At 45.7% G+C, this 19126-nt stretch overlaps 1 protein-coding gene across 1 annotated transcript; it reads left to right on the plus strand.

Moving 5' to 3' along the window:
- The first annotated feature begins 1032 nt into the window (after nucleotides 1–1032).
- Nucleotides 1033–17674, plus strand: LOC143433655 (zwei Ig domain protein zig-8). Its single transcript, XM_076911103.1, has 6 exons — nucleotides 1033–1214; nucleotides 11280–11464; nucleotides 12807–13017; nucleotides 16528–16655; nucleotides 17095–17263; nucleotides 17586–17674. The coding sequence occupies exons 1-6, from the start codon at nucleotides 1085–1087 to the stop codon at nucleotides 17672–17674; spliced, it is 912 nt and encodes a 303-aa protein (XP_076767218.1). The 5' UTR covers nucleotides 1033–1084.
- Nucleotides 17675–19126: the final 1452 nt, after the last annotated feature.

Here is a 19126-nt window from a genome sequence, read left to right on the forward strand (position 1 = left end):
GCGTCGGTGCATCCCACGTGCGACGAGAATGTGCTGGTTCGTGAAAAAGGATTCGTTCGGTGAATTCGAACGACAGTGGTGTTGCGATCCGTAGGAAAGTTTCGCGTCAAAATGCTCGTCTCGACTGATCAGAGGAGGAGGACGACGACGACGCACAGTAGTTTCGGTACCGTTCGCGGCGGCCGCCTTTTCGCCGATCCGTTCCACTGGCTGGCTATCGAGGACGCGTCGTAATGTTAAACGCCGCGCGAATAACACCTTCACGGAGTGTTCCCTCGACGATACGAACGAACAGAATAGACTAGTGATAACCGATGTTTGTCTCTACGTGTTTGCGTAGACAGAGGGCAGTCGGTGAAAGTGATAACTCGGCGGATGCGATAGACCAGTTTTATCGGTGACCGCTACGGTACGTTTTATGACAATCGAAACGTCGCAGACATCGAGGATACGTCGCGTTTAGAACAATACGCACGTATCCTATAAATATCCGATATCGTATGAAAAGTGCACTCGCGGTTCCAAGAAACTGTTCAATCTTTTATGTCTATACGAATCTTTTTCTATTCTATGCGAGAGAAGTTTGTTGAAAAAAACAAACTTTCCATCGGAAATCGAATGGTGACACGGCAGATCAATTTTCAATCGAGATAATGGTAATTAAAGAAGTTTTAAACGATTATGTTCGGTTTTCGGGCGATTTCAATATTCGTGCGCGCGATACCACCTCGTCCGCACAACGGCCTGATTATTGCCGGGTAATAACCGATCGGTAATAAATCCACGAATAGATAATCGAAACTGTAAGCATCGGGATATTGCCGGGTGTCGCTTTCGTATTTGGCTACAAATTCTATTATAAATATTGTCGCTGTACACATTGTACGTATCGTTGTAATCTACGATTAGATTCCGCGTGTTACCGCGTATTTATTCCCGATTAATACGAGTATCTTAGCGTCACTTTACGTTCGGTATGCGGAAACGATAATATAAAGAAAATGGATTTCTATTTGTTGTCGACAGAAAAGATAGATCGTCGGTCCACTCGGGACTGGCACGACTTTGAGGGCGGTATCGCGAAATGTACCGGAAACGATGGACCGTGAGGGCGCTGCGAATGGATTTACGGCATGGTGGCAATGGGAGCGGCTGGTGCGCGTCGGCTCTCGCCAAGATGATTTGCGTTTTCTTCTTCTCGATACTGCTGCACGGTAAGCCGACGCACAACTTCTATGTACCTCGAACCGCTTACCCGTGTCGCGATACCGAACCCCTCCTAATTCCCTTCCGATCCACCGAGTTCGTTACCACGAACACGCGGCAACTCAACTTACCGACTTTTCGAACAAACTTTCATTTATTACTTTTACAAGTTTTACTTTTTACCATTGATCCCTCTCGGCGCTATATTGCTCCGTGTATTCGAGCTGTCCGCGCGCTAGTCCGATTTATCGGGGGTAAAATGTTCCCGTTCATCCCTTGTTAATTAGAATCTCTGCTTCGTTCGGTTAACGATCGGCGTAACTGTTGACTACCCGATCTCGTTACGGTAAGTCTTTATCGTCCCTATTAATTCTTGCACGAGTAATCGTCTCGCTATCCATTGGCTAATTGGAACTCCGATCAACGTAGCTTATGAAATTCTCGTTACACGCTAACCAATCACCTTCGACTCTATGATATTTTGAAAGTAAGCGATGGAATTTTGGTGAAAGCTCGCGAGTCTGGTAACCGCGAAGAGGGCAGAGAGCAAGTGGAACCGGTGCGCCCGCGGTGGGGAAAACAATGATCTCCGGTGACTTTTGAAATGTTGTCACGGTCAGCTAACAACGCGGCCGTACCCGCCTCGCTTTCCCGTAGCTTTAAAAAACACCCGTGTATCTGCATATGTATGTACGATTGTACAATCCGCGATACAACGAGCTCGTTCAACCGAATATTCCGCTCGTCCAACTTTTTTACAACGCTATTCGCTCTTCGCTCTCCCATCGTCCGGATGCGTCGCCGAAACGAACAATTTTTCCAAATTTCATCGATTCTTGTTCGCCTTTAGCCAGTAGTAGAAACAACACGGATAAACTTTTTCCCATCGCATTTACTTTCGTTTCGTTTCGTTTCGATTCGACGTCGGTTCCATTCGCTTGTTGCTACTACTTCCCCAGACAGGTTCTTTACCTAAAGGAGGGTGAACTGTTGGCTCATAAATATTGAAATTCGCGTCTCGGCAAATTGAACGCGGTCTCGTTGTTCCGTTCGAAGCAATTTCTATCGAGCCGAGCGGAGCGAACGAAAAATGCTGTTGGAATAAAATTTGAGGAATGTCAGCAATCCGAATAGCATGGTCCGCTAACTGCGGACCGTAAGCAGGTTTCAGAATAGTAGAGAAGAAGTTTAACAGAAGAAGAGAGATCGGGAACCGCGATCTCGATTTCGAAAAGCAAACTGGAGATTCCCCAACGGGGTAAACGGGGTAAACGGGGTTATCCGAAAATTGTAGATAGGTTCGGTGCGTGCTCCCTTGGTATCGGCCGGTATCGCGTATCGCGTATCACGATCGCAATATTCAGCCGCTATCTGGCCCGGCAGCATCTGCTCCCTCGTTCGCTGCATACGAGCTAGCGACACGATGATGCGACCTTCGCGTGTAACTGCCTCCGCTCGAACCATTTCCCGCAAATGAAACCGTGCTTTACAGACCCGGCAGCTATTTCACTTTACGAACAGCCCCTCCCCCCGTTCATTCGTTATTTACCGGCCGTTGCTTTACCAACGTCTTGCGAACACGGCAATTAGAACGGAATGCACACGCGCGCAGGACGCTGGACCGTTTATCAAACTTTGAACGCGGCTGTTGCACCTTGCTCGATCCGTTGTTTACTCTACGTTTCTCTCCTGGCTTCGCGCCGAGTTCCTCGAGCTTTCGTGAACTTTCCCGAAACCTGTTTTGTCCCAAGTCAAGAGTAACCATCTGTGTAGAGGAAGTTCCCTGGTTAATTTTAATCGGATATTTCCCGCCCAGAGAACATCTTCCTCCTTCGTTTTTGAAACCGCCGAGACTCGAATATCAAAGGTTGTCCGAATCGAAACGAGCAAGCAACGGGAATAATGAAAAGGCGTAAAAGAAAAATCAACAGAGCGAGAGGTTCGTTTCTAATTCAAAGAATTTACGTAGCAGAGGAGCATCGAATCGTGAAAGTTGCTACCGGGCTTGAATATTTGACGGCTAGAATTAGGTTTATTTAACAACCCGAAGGCACCGGTACATATTACAGCTACGCTGATGAGTCATACACGACTAATGCGGTTTACGCTCGACGTTTCGATTTCTCTTTGACGCGCGTTGCAAATACCGTTCCGGACCTTACTCTACAAATACGGAGGAAGATAGACCCGTGTTCAAAGATATACACGCGTGTGTTCTCACCTTCGATCGTTACATTATCGAGCGGATTATAATAGGCCGTCGTTAAATTAGGCTAAGCAGCCCTACGAATCCAAAGTTCATTCCAGAGTAGTACATTCTTTCAGTTATGTAATTAATTTAAAGTTAGTTTAGTATTTAATCGAAGAAAAGATAGATCGCTAGATTTTTCGACTTCTCGTCGAAAGGAGTAAGTAAGAAGGAGGAGCAGCGCAATCGAGTCTATTTTCAGACGCGTACCATTATCGTTCCAGTAAATTTCACCATCCACAAATATCGAGAAATATCGAGAAATATCCAGAAATATGGCGAGCTAGTCGAGAAGAGAAATTTTCGCGTCTGCGAAATCCTGATATTGGATTTTCCGATGGCGTTAGTTATGAAAAATTAAGGGGCGTCTGCGCGGCACGGAGAGCAGAGATTTTTGGGGGGTGGAAAGTAACGAGGAGACGACGAGAAGTGCTTTTCATTTAGCACTGATTTATCGCGCGTCGAACGCAGATGGTATAATCGTATAGAATGGAATATTATAGGATCGAGGGTGAAACCTTTGGGAAGAGAAGAAGCATATCGGTTCACCGGGAACTCGGTTTGACCTTCTCTCTGGGCGGAAACAACAGTAACGGAAGAGATCGGGAAAGTTTGTACACGGGGACCGGTTTAAATTCGAATCTGGAAAGTTGCGGGCGACCCCTTTGGGAATCTGCCAAAGCAAAGCGGCGTTTTCAATTTCGCGGATCGATCCTCGCGACAAGCGAGAACTGCGGCCGCGAGATTTACGAGCCTCCACGGGAGCCTCCACGGGCTGCGTATCCGTGATAGGTTAAGGAACCTACCATTCGCTTCATTCGGAAAACATTCGATACGAAACGGACACAGAGGTAAAAAACAAACGTATTTAGGAGAGAATCGATTGCTGAATTAAAAAGTACAGGATGGGCCGCGCCAATACATCGTAATCACCGATGCGTATCGACGTCGTTCGATAGGTCGTTCGCCCACTTCATTTCTCTGCCAATCAGGGAATTTTATTGGCGCGAAAAATCATTTTCGAGCAAATAAACGCTTTTTACGAGCCTTTTCATAAAATATCGTTCGGTTATTTTCGTTTCGCGTTCGCTGCAACGAAACGAGAGAACAATCTTTGCCAAGCGAGAGAGATTCTGACGAAAAAAAAAAAGAGCCATAAATTACTCTCTCATGGCGTCGAAATTACGCGACGACATCGACTTGGCGCATCTATCATATTTCGATTCGTCGGTGTCAAAGAGCGGAGCGTGCAAACGATTCGACAGTCATTGAACCTTCACCGGTAAACCTGGGAAATTTCGGGTGTAACTGTGAAACTCCTGTCTTCTGTCCCCGACGTTGACGAATAAACGTGATTTTTCAAGGACTCGTTGTTGCAAAAGGTGTTTTCGTGCTCTACACTTTACCGATTTCAGCGTCGATCCATCATCAGCGTTCACGGTTCAACGACTGATCAATTTCCCCGCGGTCAATTTTTCTATCGTAGTTGGGGAACGACGACACTGTTTCCACGTTAAGGATTCGTTCGGAATATCTCGAGGGGATCGCGCAATTTCATTCCGATTTTACGGACCGCGGCAAAACGCAGTGAAACGCATGCTACCAAACTTTTCCGAAAGTTCCGGTTATTATTTCCCTCTGCGCCAGAGAAGTTGTTGCGTTATGAAAACGCAAGATTAAACTGCGACGAATGCTTAATTATTTACGAGAGAGAGAGAGAGAACCAGTGACGTACGCGTGAAATTATCCAACTGTAATAATAGAATCGATTCCTTTGCCTCTTCTTCTTCTTCGTCTTCTTCTTAATTAAACGACAAAGCTTTTAAGAAGCTTAGGTGCTTAGATTGGCGGGGTCTTATCGTTGAGACACGTCTGCAGTTGTCAGCAATTTTATCCGCGAGCGTCTTCTCTTCTCTTCTCTTCTCTTCTCTTCCCAAGTAATGATAAAAACTTTTTTTCTCGTCGTTTTAATGGCTCGCCGAAGCGATGATTTATTTGTTCCACGCGGAAAGAGCTCCGAGAGTTTTATTAAGGAAGCTCGCCGTCGAATCGCCAAAGGCTCTCGGACGAAGCTATTTCATTCGGGATTCGCGGATCCGTGAACCGTTTTTCCCGGCGATTCAGCAAAGGTGACGCCTTCTTCCGGACGCGCGGCTCCAAACTCGCCACCCGGCCAATTAACTTTTATTCCGTCCAACCGTGTTCCCTCTTTCTGAAACGATCACGCGAGTCCGTTCCTTACCGTTCGTTACCCACTTCTCCACATCCGATACAACTTCGCTGGAGCACGCTCCCCAACAAACTATTTCAAAATATTCCTAAGAATTCCTAAAAGAAATTCTTTTTCATTATTCCGGCTAATAAACGTTTAATTAAACTAACTTCTCGACGTCCCTTTATTATCCGCTACGAGGCATGCACTTGCATAAAGAACGTCCACGATGAGAAAAGAATTCCTATCTTACAAAGGGGACAAAGTCTGAGTTTTCAAATTCTCGACGCTCTTTTCCGCTCTCCTCGTTCCAATTAGCCGAACCAGTTATTTCCACGAATTTAGCAAAATTAAAACAGTCTATATTTTTTGTTCACACGATCGAGTTGAAAGCGTGTCAGTCTGGACGAGGGAAGTTGGCATCGTTTTTAGATTCGTTCGACGGAACGACTGCTTAACGGAAGAGAAATATTTGCCCGCGGTAGTCGGGGCTCGAGAGTTCGGTTCATAGTAAAATCGCTGCTGTAACAGATGGGTTAGTTAAAGTACCGGTTGCCGCGAAAAAGTTTCCGCGTCTTCGTTTCGCTCTTTCCTAGCAAATCCACCGACGCTGCACGCCCGCGACCATCGAGGGGCTCTTTCATTTCCCTCGTTTCTTAGTAAACCGATCCTCCCTTTCACGACCAGTGAAACAAACGTTCCGTGAATTTTCTTGCACGTCGAGCTTTTATTAATATCCATCGGTGTACTCTTCCTCATTGTGCGAGAACGTTGCCATTGACGTTGAGTTTTCTTACGGGCAATAACCGCGTTCCCTTGGGAAACGTGCTTCGAAAGGTATTCTCTAATGCTTCCATTAAGCGAATCCATTCGGCCAATACTTGTTCAAAGACGAAGCGAAATTTTGCCTCCCACGCGACTAAATATAAGTTTACCGGTTCGAATCGAACGCGATACGGTATTCTTTATTTCTGGTTAATCCAGAGTGATTTGATGTTTCCGGAATGAAACTAGACCGAGCTCTTTGACGCGATTCTCGTGGCATAAAAACGGCCGATGAAAAAACTCCGAGAGTGTAAACGACAGCTTAATTACCGGCACACGAGATGGAACGAATGGAAGAAGTAATCCGTTTTCAATTATCCGCGCACCCCCGTCTAATTACAAATGCGAGTTTCAACCATTTTTAATCAAATATGATACCGGATCGTTACGGTAGTCGATACGGTAGTCGATACGGGTGCGTAGAGAATTGTACGTTGCCAAAACTGATTTAGCGGAAATTAATGCGAGTATCGCGCGACCCGATAATAAGCGTATCCTAATACGTATAGTTAACATTCGCGTTGGCTTATCTTCGCGCAACGTACGTAATTGTCGCGGTGAATTATGCGGCTTCCCGCCCCCTCGGCAGACGAGTCGATTTCTACCTACATCTACGGTTCTCGCACTCGCGAAATAAGTCAATTCCGTTGTACCAGCTGAGATCGATGTTGCGCGTTACACGCAAATTGCATTCTGAAATGTTCCTCGTATGTGTGTGCGTGTGTAATTTCGGCCGAATCGATTTCAGGAATTACATCCTTGTTCGCCGAAATCTCGTTTGTCATTCCGTCGAGAATATTTCATTAATGGGTGCCCGGTTTTTCCCCTCCACCCCGTGGCCATAATCAAACAGAAATATCGCATCAGGCGGGGACGTAAATACATCCATAGAGCGTCCAATTGTTTTAGAGAAATCAGGAAATACCTGTAGTAACGCAGTTGGAGAGTTCTCATTTTGAACGAGGGTAAGATCACGAGGTTTTCATTAAACTCTGAAAGCCTCGCTTAATAAGGTTCCATGGGTATCGTGGAACACGCGCGGGGATCCATACCGCGAACTTACGCCATGCCGAGAACCGTTTAGGTTTAAGGAGGGTTAAGTAACTGGTTATTTACGACGAAATCCGTGGCAACTCGTCCGCGACTCTACAGAATTTGATTACATCAACTTCGCTGGTGCGGAACAGGCGGTTATTTTATAATAGATTTGCTAGATAAGTAAATACAGGATCGATCGGATCGTTTTTTGCCAGTAGGGGGATACCCAGTCGGATATAGTCTAATATCCGTCGGAATGTCCCGGCGAGCCGAGGCGGGAGTAATTCGACTGTAATTCAATATCCGCTTGAGATGCGTTCGAACCTGCACGTGGAATAATCGAATCTGCATTGCGCAAGATAACGGTAAACCGTTCTATCCGATTAATACCATTGATAGGGACCATTTCGTTGTTTAAGAAAATTCTAGCACAGAGACTGCCCGTGGAGAGGGGTGTTTTTAGATCGTAAGCAGATTGTTCCGAAGAATGGGGAGTAACGCAGAATTTTGACAGAATTACGGTTGGTGGTCCAAGCCGCAGCATTGCCTGCACTCGTACCGATGGAATGAAATTTCCAGCGTTAGGAGGCGCGCGTGCACTTCATTTGTCATAGAGTTTTTGCCGCGCTGATGGCAACGCGCCAATAGACCGACTCAGCGCCATTATGGTCCGGTGAAAAGATGGACCGTTAGCGAGGGTATTCGAAATTTCAAAACGTAAAAATGGGAAAAAGGTGGGAATCGATGAAATTAAAGACTGGTTCGTTCCCATTAGTTCGATTCGCGAATCGAAGGTGCGCTTACTTTTCTTCGAAAGAAAGAGAAGCTTCTTCGTTGCTGCCCCCCCGTGATCCCGGTAGAGAAGCCGATCTTGGTGAAACTAGGTTAAATCCAAAAAGTAGCCAGAAGCTACGTCACACCGTTTTGATTCCCGTGCTTGAGAATGATTTATTTCGCGCTACTCTTTACCCGTATCTTGTGAACGTACAAATACAGATGTATGGTTTCCTATTTCATGGACCGACAAATACAATGTCCCGTCGAGCTGCGACAGTTGCGACAGTTTCACCGGGATATAAACGTGCAACCTGGATTCCCTTTCGGTTCCATTTAATAAAATGAAAACGGCTACGAGAAACAGAAGAAAAAGCCTTTCTTCCGAGTCTTTATGAATCCAGGAGGTTACTCTTTGCGTCCGAACACCTCGCATTATCGTTTATGGACTGCTACCAATTGAAGGCGTTAACAGGTTCAAGATATATTCGATCGACTCACCGTTCGAATGAAAAAGAAAAAAACAAGAAGAGATTCCGCTTTAAAAGAGACCAGCGGGAATAAAATTCGCTTCGTTGTGCAAACAGCAGAAAACGATGAACCGAATGGACCGAACGAAGAATAGAGGTAATGAAAAATCCACAGAGGTATGCTCGAAGGATATCGCGGGCGTACCTTTGAAAACTGTCCTCGCTATTATTTCCACGACCGACGATGGTACGTAATTGTATAATTTCGAATTTCGAATTTCGAATTTCGAAAAGGAAGGAAAAAGGGGGAATGACAGATGTCGGAATCGCGACTCGGAATATGAAATCCCAGAGAGACGGAAATACGTGACGCGGCGAACGGTTGACGTTGACGATCGAGGTTGACACACGCAACGGGTTCCCGTATCTTCGACAGATTCTTTCGCCGTTGAAAGTGCATCGAAAGAAAATGCCACTTGCGAGTTCTGGTTCCGTTTCTGGCGATGACACGTCGAATCGAAAGTTTACCCGTTTCGATGTCAAGTTAAAGACCTTTTCATTGTTTGCAAATAGTCGTAGACGAGAGGGACTTTACGGGTTTACAAAACCGATGATCGGGAAAGTTGGTTCGAAAAGGAATAAAGGAATGAGGTGAACCGTGCGTAAAAAGATTAGAGTAGGTATATAGCTGCTTTAGATGTTCGGTACAATAGTCGGCGGCAACCAAGTGGCAGGGTAAAAGTTCAGACGTTGAAAATGGTACGACGTACCTTTCATGAGCCGTCTTTGAGTAATTGATGAGCTGGCTAAGTGGCTCTGTAAAAGCCTGTCGCAAAAGAAAATGGCTATACTTCGATCGGATAGCTCTCCCACGGGGATCCCGGTTTCTCCTTCTTTCGTTCGATTCGATGTCATCAACTAACTAACTAACTAACTAACTATAATATAAACATAGTGTTCTGAAATTGATTAGAACGATTTGGTTCTTCGTCTAACAAACTTTTATAGAATAGAATAATCCGTGTCGCGACAATATCGAAGGCAAACAGCGGGTTTGATACACTCGCGTGAAAAGTTTTGCGAAATAAGGAAAAATGATAAAAGTTTTGAACGAAGCGTAGAGTTTCCGGTTAGAATGGCCGCGCGATATTGTTCGCGGCGCTAAAAGCCAGGACATTTTCCTAGCCTGCATTTTCCCATATTTCCTGGTTAGAACGGCGATGTACATAGATACGCAGGTAGGCAGGTTTACGAGGGAAAACGAAGACACACTCGCGATGAAATTTCCTCTCTTATCGAATTTCTGCGAGTACGGTTTCTGAAAGTGGCCGAGTATTTCTTCGTAAATTTTTACCGTGTCGTCGCAGCGAATGTCAAACTTGTCGCACGGAGGGAACGTAAAAAGTGACATCGGTCTGGTTATTTGCTCGTTTGACGAGACTTCTTATACGATCGTACACATATATCATAGGGGTTGTGTGCGGCGATAGTGCGCGCTCGCGATAAGAAGGTTCAACCTTTCGTTTCTAGGTCAGTCGTTTCGAAAGGGCCAGTTCTCGTAAAGTATAACCAGAGTATCGAGATTCCCGGGCTCGTTGCTTGCCAGAGAACCCATGAAACGCGAATAATAGCTCGCTTTTTTTGCACCGTGTTCCCGGTGCATCGGAAATCTGCCGGGTAAGCCGGAAAACTCGAAACCGATTTCCGTATAATTAAATATCTCGAAATTCTTCGCTTGCGAATTTTACGAGCCACGCGAGCAACTCTCGCAACTCCAACGGACTAGCACTTCCAACTTCTACCGACTGGCCTAATAACACCTCCGAGTACCATGTTCCGTCTTAACAAACCTTCAAACTTCCACGGACCATCTCATTAACGTGGGATTACTCGCGGTTCAAACTGTTAAACGAGATATGTCGTTAATAACGATGCCGCCCGGCTGTTCCTCTCCGCTTAATTCGAGCGAACCGATCCGAACGGAGTCGAAATCGAACCGAGATAATATTATAATCTAATTTCCAAGATAAATATTCCCATTCCGAGTACCCGGTGGCCTGGTAATTTACTTTTTCAGATGCTTCGTTTCATATTAAACGCGACGACTGCCGAGACAAATGTGGTACGATCATTTTTTCGAGTCTATTAAACCGGCCAACCCACCGCATTTATCACCAATTTATTCGCCAATTATTCACCCTCGGCCTAATATATATATATATATATATATAACATCTCTGTTACGGGTATTTCAATCGCGTCGCGTCCGATGCGTGGAAGAAGAACAAAGGTTGGGAAAAATCTCTCTCTCTCTCTCTCTCTCTCTCTCAGTCGATGGCTGATTCGTTGTATGGTACATGCGCGTGTCCGTACACACATCGTATTTGCCGCAGTGCAGAACTACGGGGAACAGAGGATAGTTATGCGCCAGCCGTTCGAACTTTTCCTCCGCTGATTCGCTCAGCTGGCCTACCACCGAACGTCCATGTGTTTCTTTTCGTTTCAGAGGAGCTCGCGCAACGGGTGGTACAGGGTACACGCCTGTTCGAAACGGACGATGTCCAAGAGTGGCCGACGTTGGAGGCGGCGGGTCCTTTCTTCGACACGACTACGGTGCCGTCGAACGTGACTGGTCTCGTCGGAAAGACCATTCAATTAGTCTGTAAAGTGAAGAACCTCGGCAACAGAACCGTAAGTATCCAGTTGAAAAAATGATCAACGAGCACGGGACGTGATACGCGAGGCGTGCTGGGTCGACCGATTTGTTCGCGCGCGCAATCCCGAGAATAACAAACGTCACGTTTCCGTGTCCACGTTCGTAAAGCGTACCAACGACAAGTTCGAACGCTTCCATAAATGAAGAAAAGCGGTTAGCCGTTATCACGGCTATGCGATTATCGGCTCCGAGATTCGAGGGGCCCGTCGATTAACGTCGAGCATCGTTTTCGCGTAATCGCTAAAAGGTGTACCGTTTGCTCGTCCTTCGGAGATCGATAGAAATGGCTGAAGAGAAGAAACGAGTTGGTTTTAAAATTGTCCGAGTTGGATGCAGCAGACAACGTGTTACATTTTTAATCCCAAAACTCATCTCTATGCAAAGCATGTAGGTGTACAGCTACGCGTGTACCGACTAATACGTTTCTCGTTGACATCGCGCAGTTACGTCCGCGCGTACAATGTCACGATGGCGTGGTTGGTAGAGCACAGATTTTTCTTTTTTTCTTTTTTCCTTTTTCCCATTTCGTTCCGTTAGTGCGACCTAACGCGAGAAAAGGAAATCATTCCACGTAAAAAATTCATATATTATATTTATATTTATTACGGTAAATGATAAAACTGTTTCGTCGCTTTTGCCATTCGAACTTCGACTCACGTTCGTCCTTGAGAGAGAGAGAGAAATAGTTTAGGGTCATCGATTAGATTTCGTTCTAATTAACGAGCTGGATAAGTTCGGCGAACTTGCCTTATGTCGTTTTGCACGTCCCCCGTTGCGTTGGAACTTTGCCAATTTGCTTATTCCCCGGCTGAATAGGAATTATCATCGAACCCGGTTCCCTGCATACCCGTTTCGCTGCAAACTAGGTAATTATCATTATTGCCCTTGCCGTTCATCGTATAGGATACAAACTAGGAGCTGGGAGGCGTTACTGAAAAATCGGTAAAACGAATTAATTTATCGGTTAGTAAATTCGGTTTTCGTGGCGTACGCGGGTATCTATAGGGATTACCCGGCTAGAAAATAATGGTATAGCGGCGTGAACGGTAAACTAAAAATTGTATTATCCGATGTTATAAAGAAGCGAGTGGGGCCGCGGTAATAAGCCGAAGGCGAAGGATGTCGAGCGAAACATAATGCAATGTACTTCGGATACGACTTTTTAACGCTAACGCTATCACGCCGGTGAAACCTTGGGAAACGATCTTCTCCAAGGAAAATCGACTACGCGTATAATACGTATCGTACGGTATAATTTATTCCAAATCGTTGAGAGAAACTAACGAGAAAACAAATGTGTTTGCAAAATGGTTGCAGGTTTCGTGGGTGAGGCATCGAGATATACATCTGTTGACGGTCGGTCGTTACACGTACACGAGCGATCAACGTTTCGAGGCAATGCACACCCCCCGGACCGAAGAATGGACGTTGAGGATACGATATCCCCAGCAAAAGGACTCCGGTATCTACGAATGCCAAGTATCCACCAATCCGCCCATCGGACACTTCGTATACTTGAACGTGGTCGGTGAGTTGCGCTTACTTTTCCTCGGGATCTGGTAAATGAAAGTGGAACGTAGGGAAAAGAAGGAGAGAAAGAAAGGGAAGAGGTCCGCCGTCTGATAGATGGTTCATTAGACTCGGCGATAATTGGCTCGGTTCGTGACACGCTTTCGCAAAACACCCGTTATTCTTCGAACACTCTATCGAACACTCGAACTTTACCAACTTTATCCTACCGTATACGCGTACGTAGGTACATCGGTGTTCCCGAGTCTTCTCGGCGATGCGACGTCTAATAAAGGAACCAGACTAGAATAAAATCGATAAACAATTGCCGGGCTCTGAACGGCATTCCTGGCACCCGATACCCGTGAAATTGTTGCGACAAATTGAGTCTTCCCCCGACAGGAACGTCTACTTTCTCCTCCTCTTGGTGTCTGGTTCCTCTAATATTCGTCCCTCGTTCCGTTCGCAGGAATGCGAAGGCCGACTGCGTACAGAAGAAACGACTCTGTCCCCTTTCGCCGAACGAAAATGCTTGTTTCGCTTCCGACGAACCGTTTCCTCTACGAGTTGCGCTAAAAATTCATCAATTCGCTTCAATTTCCCCTAACGCAAGAATCTGTACGATTCTACTTTGCGCCATCTTCGTAAAAAAGAAAGAAGGAACGGGGAGGGGTTGGGAAACAAAGAAATGTTTACCGAAAGAAATTTTCACGGATCAAGCAGGGATGGGCTAAACACTAAGAGCAGGTACTATATATTATACATCTTTACTCGAGAAGTTTCGCGGTCCGTTCTACTTCTCTGCAAATTGAATTTACGAAATTGAGTCAAGACATCGTTTCCCTCGACTCAACCCTCTTCCCTTCCCCATTTCACCGACGGCTTTTAATTCCATGAAAAGAACTTCGTTCCTTCTAATGCGGAACGGAACGGAACGGGAGGGGAGGGGAGGGGAGGGGAGGGGAGGGGAGGGGAAGGGAGATATTTAAACGTTTTAACCTCGGAGCTCCATTACAGGAATAAATTTCTCTGTCCTATTCCGTACGGTTCGAACCGAATTTAACGATAATATTCCGTTTCTCATTCTAATTTATCCGGATTCGACGGGAGGCAAATTTAATTAGCCGTGTCTGAAAATTCTTCGGAATATCTGCTTGTAACGCGTAACAAGATAAACGGAAGACGTGCCCAGCGGTCGGGGTTGTTAATGTTTCGAAACGCTTAGTTTGTGCTCTCTCGCAGCTGGTTGTTCCGGGCACTCGAAAATCTCCCTACGGTGGAGATCCTTTGCAAATACAGGTTGAAGAGTCTTGTGCAAATCGGACGACAGGATTACGAATTGAAATACGCGAACCACCGTATAGAACTGGATCACGATAATCTCCGGGGACGTGGAGAAATCGCGCGATACACAACGAGGAGAGGACGCGAAAACCTCCTACGATCGCAAATAAATGGAAGATGCTGAAAGATTGAAACGAATTAGTCTCGCGAAATAGAACGAAAGCGATCGAACTAATGGAACACCGCGCGTTTCAATGATAACCAAAGGAATTTTTGTTCCCAGATTACTATTTTAAAGCGTATCGATATAACCACCGTTCGCTGCATCGTGGAATTTCCGGCTCGCACACTCCACAGGCTAGATGAAAAGCAATTTGTAAAAAGTTTCGTACGTTGTAGGTAAAACTAGGTCATCCTTCCCCATTCATCTGTCTCCCATTCGTAACTTTCGTCTCTTTTCTAGTGAAATTTCATTTATTTTAGAACCGTTTCACCTTGCGCGTATACTTTTGGAATCAAACAAACTGAATTCCGCGAGGGGTTAGGAAAATCGGTAAAACCGATAAAATGGTGGGTGAATAATTAGAAGAGGGCATAGCAGGGGTGGCCGGATGATCGTGATACTCGATACAATATAATACTCGAACCTCGGCGTTGCACCGCGTGCTATTCTAATTACCTCTCGTGCTTCAAGTACAACGTGCTATTTTCGTGAAAACGCCTCGGCACTTTATGCACGATATCCCCGATCACCGGCAACGCCCAACCCTTTTTTCACCGACCACGCTAACCACCGGCTGCCGAGCAGCTTCCATTACTCGAATAATTGGCCAAGGAAAAAGCGCTACAACCTCGTAAACCTCTGTACTCTTCGATCGATAAAGGTGCCACCGATTAAACGATGCCGCGCGAGCGAAAACGCTTAGAGGATTTCGCGAGTTTGTACATTTTCACGGTGTTCATTTGTAAACGGGTTTCATTTGAAAAGGGTCGGCGGACGGTAACGGGAAAAGCTTTTAACGGTCGAGGGCCAGTCGAGCATATCAGTTTCGTTAACAGGTACACCGGACACCGAGTGATTTCTGCGAAAGCATTGCTTAAACCTGTTTCGATAATCCTCTCACCGCCGCGTCACCGGCCACCTTTCCACGCGAGCGTCTCTCCCAACTGGATACACATTTCTGCTATCCAATTTTTCTTTTTTTTTCTCTTTTTTTTCTTTTGTATATAGAATGCAACGAAGGAACGAGATCGGGGGACAAAAGGGTTTAAGCAGAGGGAGGGAGGTTGTTAGTCGATCGCGGTTGAAAATAACCGCGAGCTTTTACCGGCCGTTCCATTAGGATTGTATCCCCGCGCGCTAGAACGGACATGGTGTCTCGTCGAAATTTATCGTTCGGCTGTGATTAATCCGCTCCGAAAACATATTACGGTCTGCTCTACCAAACCACCGCCGCGCCCCGACCAACAACGTCCGTCCGTTCGACTGCCGATTCCAGGTAAACGGATATTTTCGATTAATCGATCCATCATCGCCTCGGAAATGGCGTCGATTCGCGAGGAAATTGTCACGCTATTATGTCTATACCTATCTTTGCGCTAACAAGATATTACCTCGCCTTACGCTTCTATTCCTACATCTTATTTAGTTCCTCCTGAAACGCTCAAACAACTTTCCGGCTCGACGAGCTACCAGATTTAATCGAAATTTCCCAGAGAGTTTCCACGCGAATCGCTCTCCATTCATTCTTTCATCGTTTCTCCCTAGATTAATTTCAACAAAAAGATTTACCACGTCACCTCGCTCACCCGACGGTTCCAGTCGAGTAACGCGGCTATTTACGTTCCATCGAGGTTAAATTGTCCTTTTTAAAGGATATCGATCGATCGATTTTCGTTCGTCCCCTAGCTCGGTAGTTACCGAGAATACATAGTTATGTATTATAGTTTAGAAGCGAACGGATCGATTATTCGACGCGGAGAGAATTTTGAAGGTAGCTCCAAGTACCTCGTAAAACGTCTTCTATACAAGAGACGCTGTTCCCGCCGCAGCCTGCTCAAAGTTCTTCTCGAGAACAACCAATATATTATGATATGCTCGAGGTGCATCGCGTTCGACTCGACGAAAACCGAAACGATGAAAACGGTTCGATAACCCTTTTTATGCCAAGGAGAATCCCTTTCTTAACCAAGTCGATTAACAATGGTAACAATATTGTTGGCAAGTTGTTTGTCCTGATTGCAGAGCCGATCACGGAGATTGCCGGAGGCCCGGATCTCTTCATCGACAAAGACAGCACGATAAACCTGACCTGCCTGGTTAAATACGCTCCCGAGCCACCGTCCATGATCGTTTGGAGTCACAATCACGAAGTAAGCGAAACACCGATACCGATTCTGCCGTTCTCTTTACGCGCGACATTAAGAGGAATCGAGGAGGTCCATTGTTATACGCGGTCCCAGCATCGATATCGATTATCGCTACGGTCGAACGCGTTACTTATCTGAAGCGATCGTTCGCGAACAACAACGCCGTGACGCTTCGAGAGCGAGGGTAACCGTGTATAATGAATAACTTTCGCGTACGCGAAAGAAGGTAGCTCCGTTGGAAAAATTAGCACGTCTTCTATCGATCTCTCTTTCTCTCTCTCTCTCTCTCTCTCTCTCGGTCGAGAACGTGTTTTAGGAGCATTGCGGAGCCCGCGATAGGGAGACAGTTCCCGTCACCACTTGTCCCTTGGTCGAAAGTAGCTTTATTCGTAGGTAGTCACGTGACGGGCTGTCCGACCGCGCTGTCTTCTTTGTTTCGCAGGCGATTAACTTCGACTCGCCTAGGGGCGGCATCAACTTGGTCACGGAGAAGGGCCCCGTCACATCTAGCCGTTTGCTCATACAGAAAGCGATCGAGAAAGACTCGGGCCTTTACACCTGCTCGCCGAGCAACAGCAACCCGAGCATCGTACGGGTTCACATCGTCAACGGTAATTCAGCGAAATATCCTCTATCCCGATAAACCGATAGTAATGTAATCTTGATTCGTTTTGTTGTCGCTCGTGCACGGAACACGGTATATAAACGAGTTTCGTGAACCGCGTAATCAAAATGAAATCTTGCCTCGCCTAGCACTGGGAAACTTTCGCGGAAGAGTCTTCCCCCGGTTTCCCAACTCTCCGAAATTTCATTTACGCGTTACCCGCAGACATATTACAAGACTTGGATAATTGCGCGCAACCATGAAACTTGATTTTTTTCTTTTCTTTTTTCTTTATACGATCGAGTATATAACATCTTCGTTTGTTGCAGAGCATCCAGCTGCGATGCATCACGGCTGCGGCGACAGAATGGCTGCGACTTTACCTAGCCTCGTTCTCCTCTCCTTGATGATCGTCTAGTCACGGTCGATACTCGAATCGTTATATATCAACAATTATTTGATTACTCTTATTTGGTCGTTTCGCGGATCGAGGGAATAGTTTTAATCGGATCGGTAACCAAGTTACAATCGGACGGCTGTTATCGAAGCTGGATTTAATTAAATTCGAAAGCACGCTCGAAACATCGCGGTGGTGGCGATCCAATAATAAACTCGCCCATCGTTTTGATACGTTCACCCCGAAGAGGATAAGCGTCGAGGCGACTCGCCTAGCCCGGGAAAACAAACTTGTTACATTCTGTTCTTGTCGCTGGGAAATAGAATGAACGCCACCGGGAGGAGCGTGTAGTCTTCCGTGTCCCGTGCGAGTAATCGATTTCGAGAGGAGAATGCGAATCTGCCCTGTCAACGGGAATTAATTTCATTTCGAAATTCGTCAACATATTTCTCGAACGGAATCGTTGTTGAACGTTAACCGTGGAAAGAAGAGGATACCTGGCTACGGCATTCAAGTATAGAATGCAACCACCGATATAGGTACGTATCTAGACGGAGTGAAATCTTTAAGCGATTATTTTTAGCGGGAAGAATTTATCTTGTCACCGTCACTCCGAATAAACCTAGTACGGTTACCCAACGAAAGAAGCCAAGCAAATAATGAAATCATATTTTCCGTTCTACCCGAGGGACCACGAAGGTTAAGCAGAGATAGTCGGCCAAATTCTCCCCTTTATGGATACCGGTATGCCGGAGGAAGCTGTCGGAGAACGAAACCTTTTCGTCGTAGCCTGCGTCCGTTTACGCGTTCGCTGTCGCCTTCCATTCTCGATCGATCCGTTAAAAGTATTGATTTTCATTTTTCGATCTGCTGCCAGCAAACGCGTAAACTTTTTTACGCGACAGAGCAGATGCGTACGTGTAAGCTCGATCGTATATTTCACGCTCTACGTAGAGGATAGACTGGTGTAACAAGAAACCGTTAGTGGTAAGAGTTTTTACAGAATTTAACGAATGCCGAGAACTTTATTCCACTTTAAAGTTCTTGTCAATTATTGTAATTACCGTTAAGGATCATTATCACGATAGAATCGATCTTCTCGGTCTACGCAATAGTATGAACGTCTTCTGCGTTTTTTACAACAATTTCTGATTTTTTACAACAAATGTACATTATTATTCTTCCATATCCAATGTTTTCGTTGATATCAGTTTACCATTCCATAAAGAGAATACATAACGTTGCTAACAATCGATGACGATGCGTTCTTCCTTCAAAAAACCCAAACGTATTGGAAATAATTGAAGGAAAGCTGAAACGAAAGGCAAATTATTAAAGAAAGTGGGGAGTTATCGAGGAAGCGACCGGCCGGTTTTCACCGTAAAACTGTTCAATTATATTCGGCGAGCGAGCTGGCCCTTTCATTTCTGAGCCCTTTTCTTCCCCGTTTTCGTTTTAAGTAACCGTCGACGT

Source organism: Xylocopa sonorina, chromosome 3 (genome assembly GCF_050948175.1).
Source record: "Xylocopa sonorina isolate GNS202 chromosome 3, iyXylSono1_principal, whole genome shotgun sequence".
NCBI lineage: Eukaryota > Metazoa > Arthropoda > Insecta > Hymenoptera > Apidae > Xylocopa > Xylocopa sonorina.

Coding starts and splice junctions, on each gene's coding strand:
- LOC143433655 (XM_076911103.1), top strand. CDS start 1,085: ATGTACCGGAAACGATGGACCGTGAGGGCGCTGCGAATGGATTTACGG. Junction 1,215..11,279: donor CTTCTCGATACTGCTGCACG/GTAAGCCGACGC, acceptor TTTTCGTTTCAG/AGGAGCTCGCGCAACGGGTG. Junction 13,018..16,527: donor CGTATACTTGAACGTGGTCG/GTGAGTTGCGCT, acceptor TCCTGATTGCAG/AGCCGATCACGGAGATTGCC.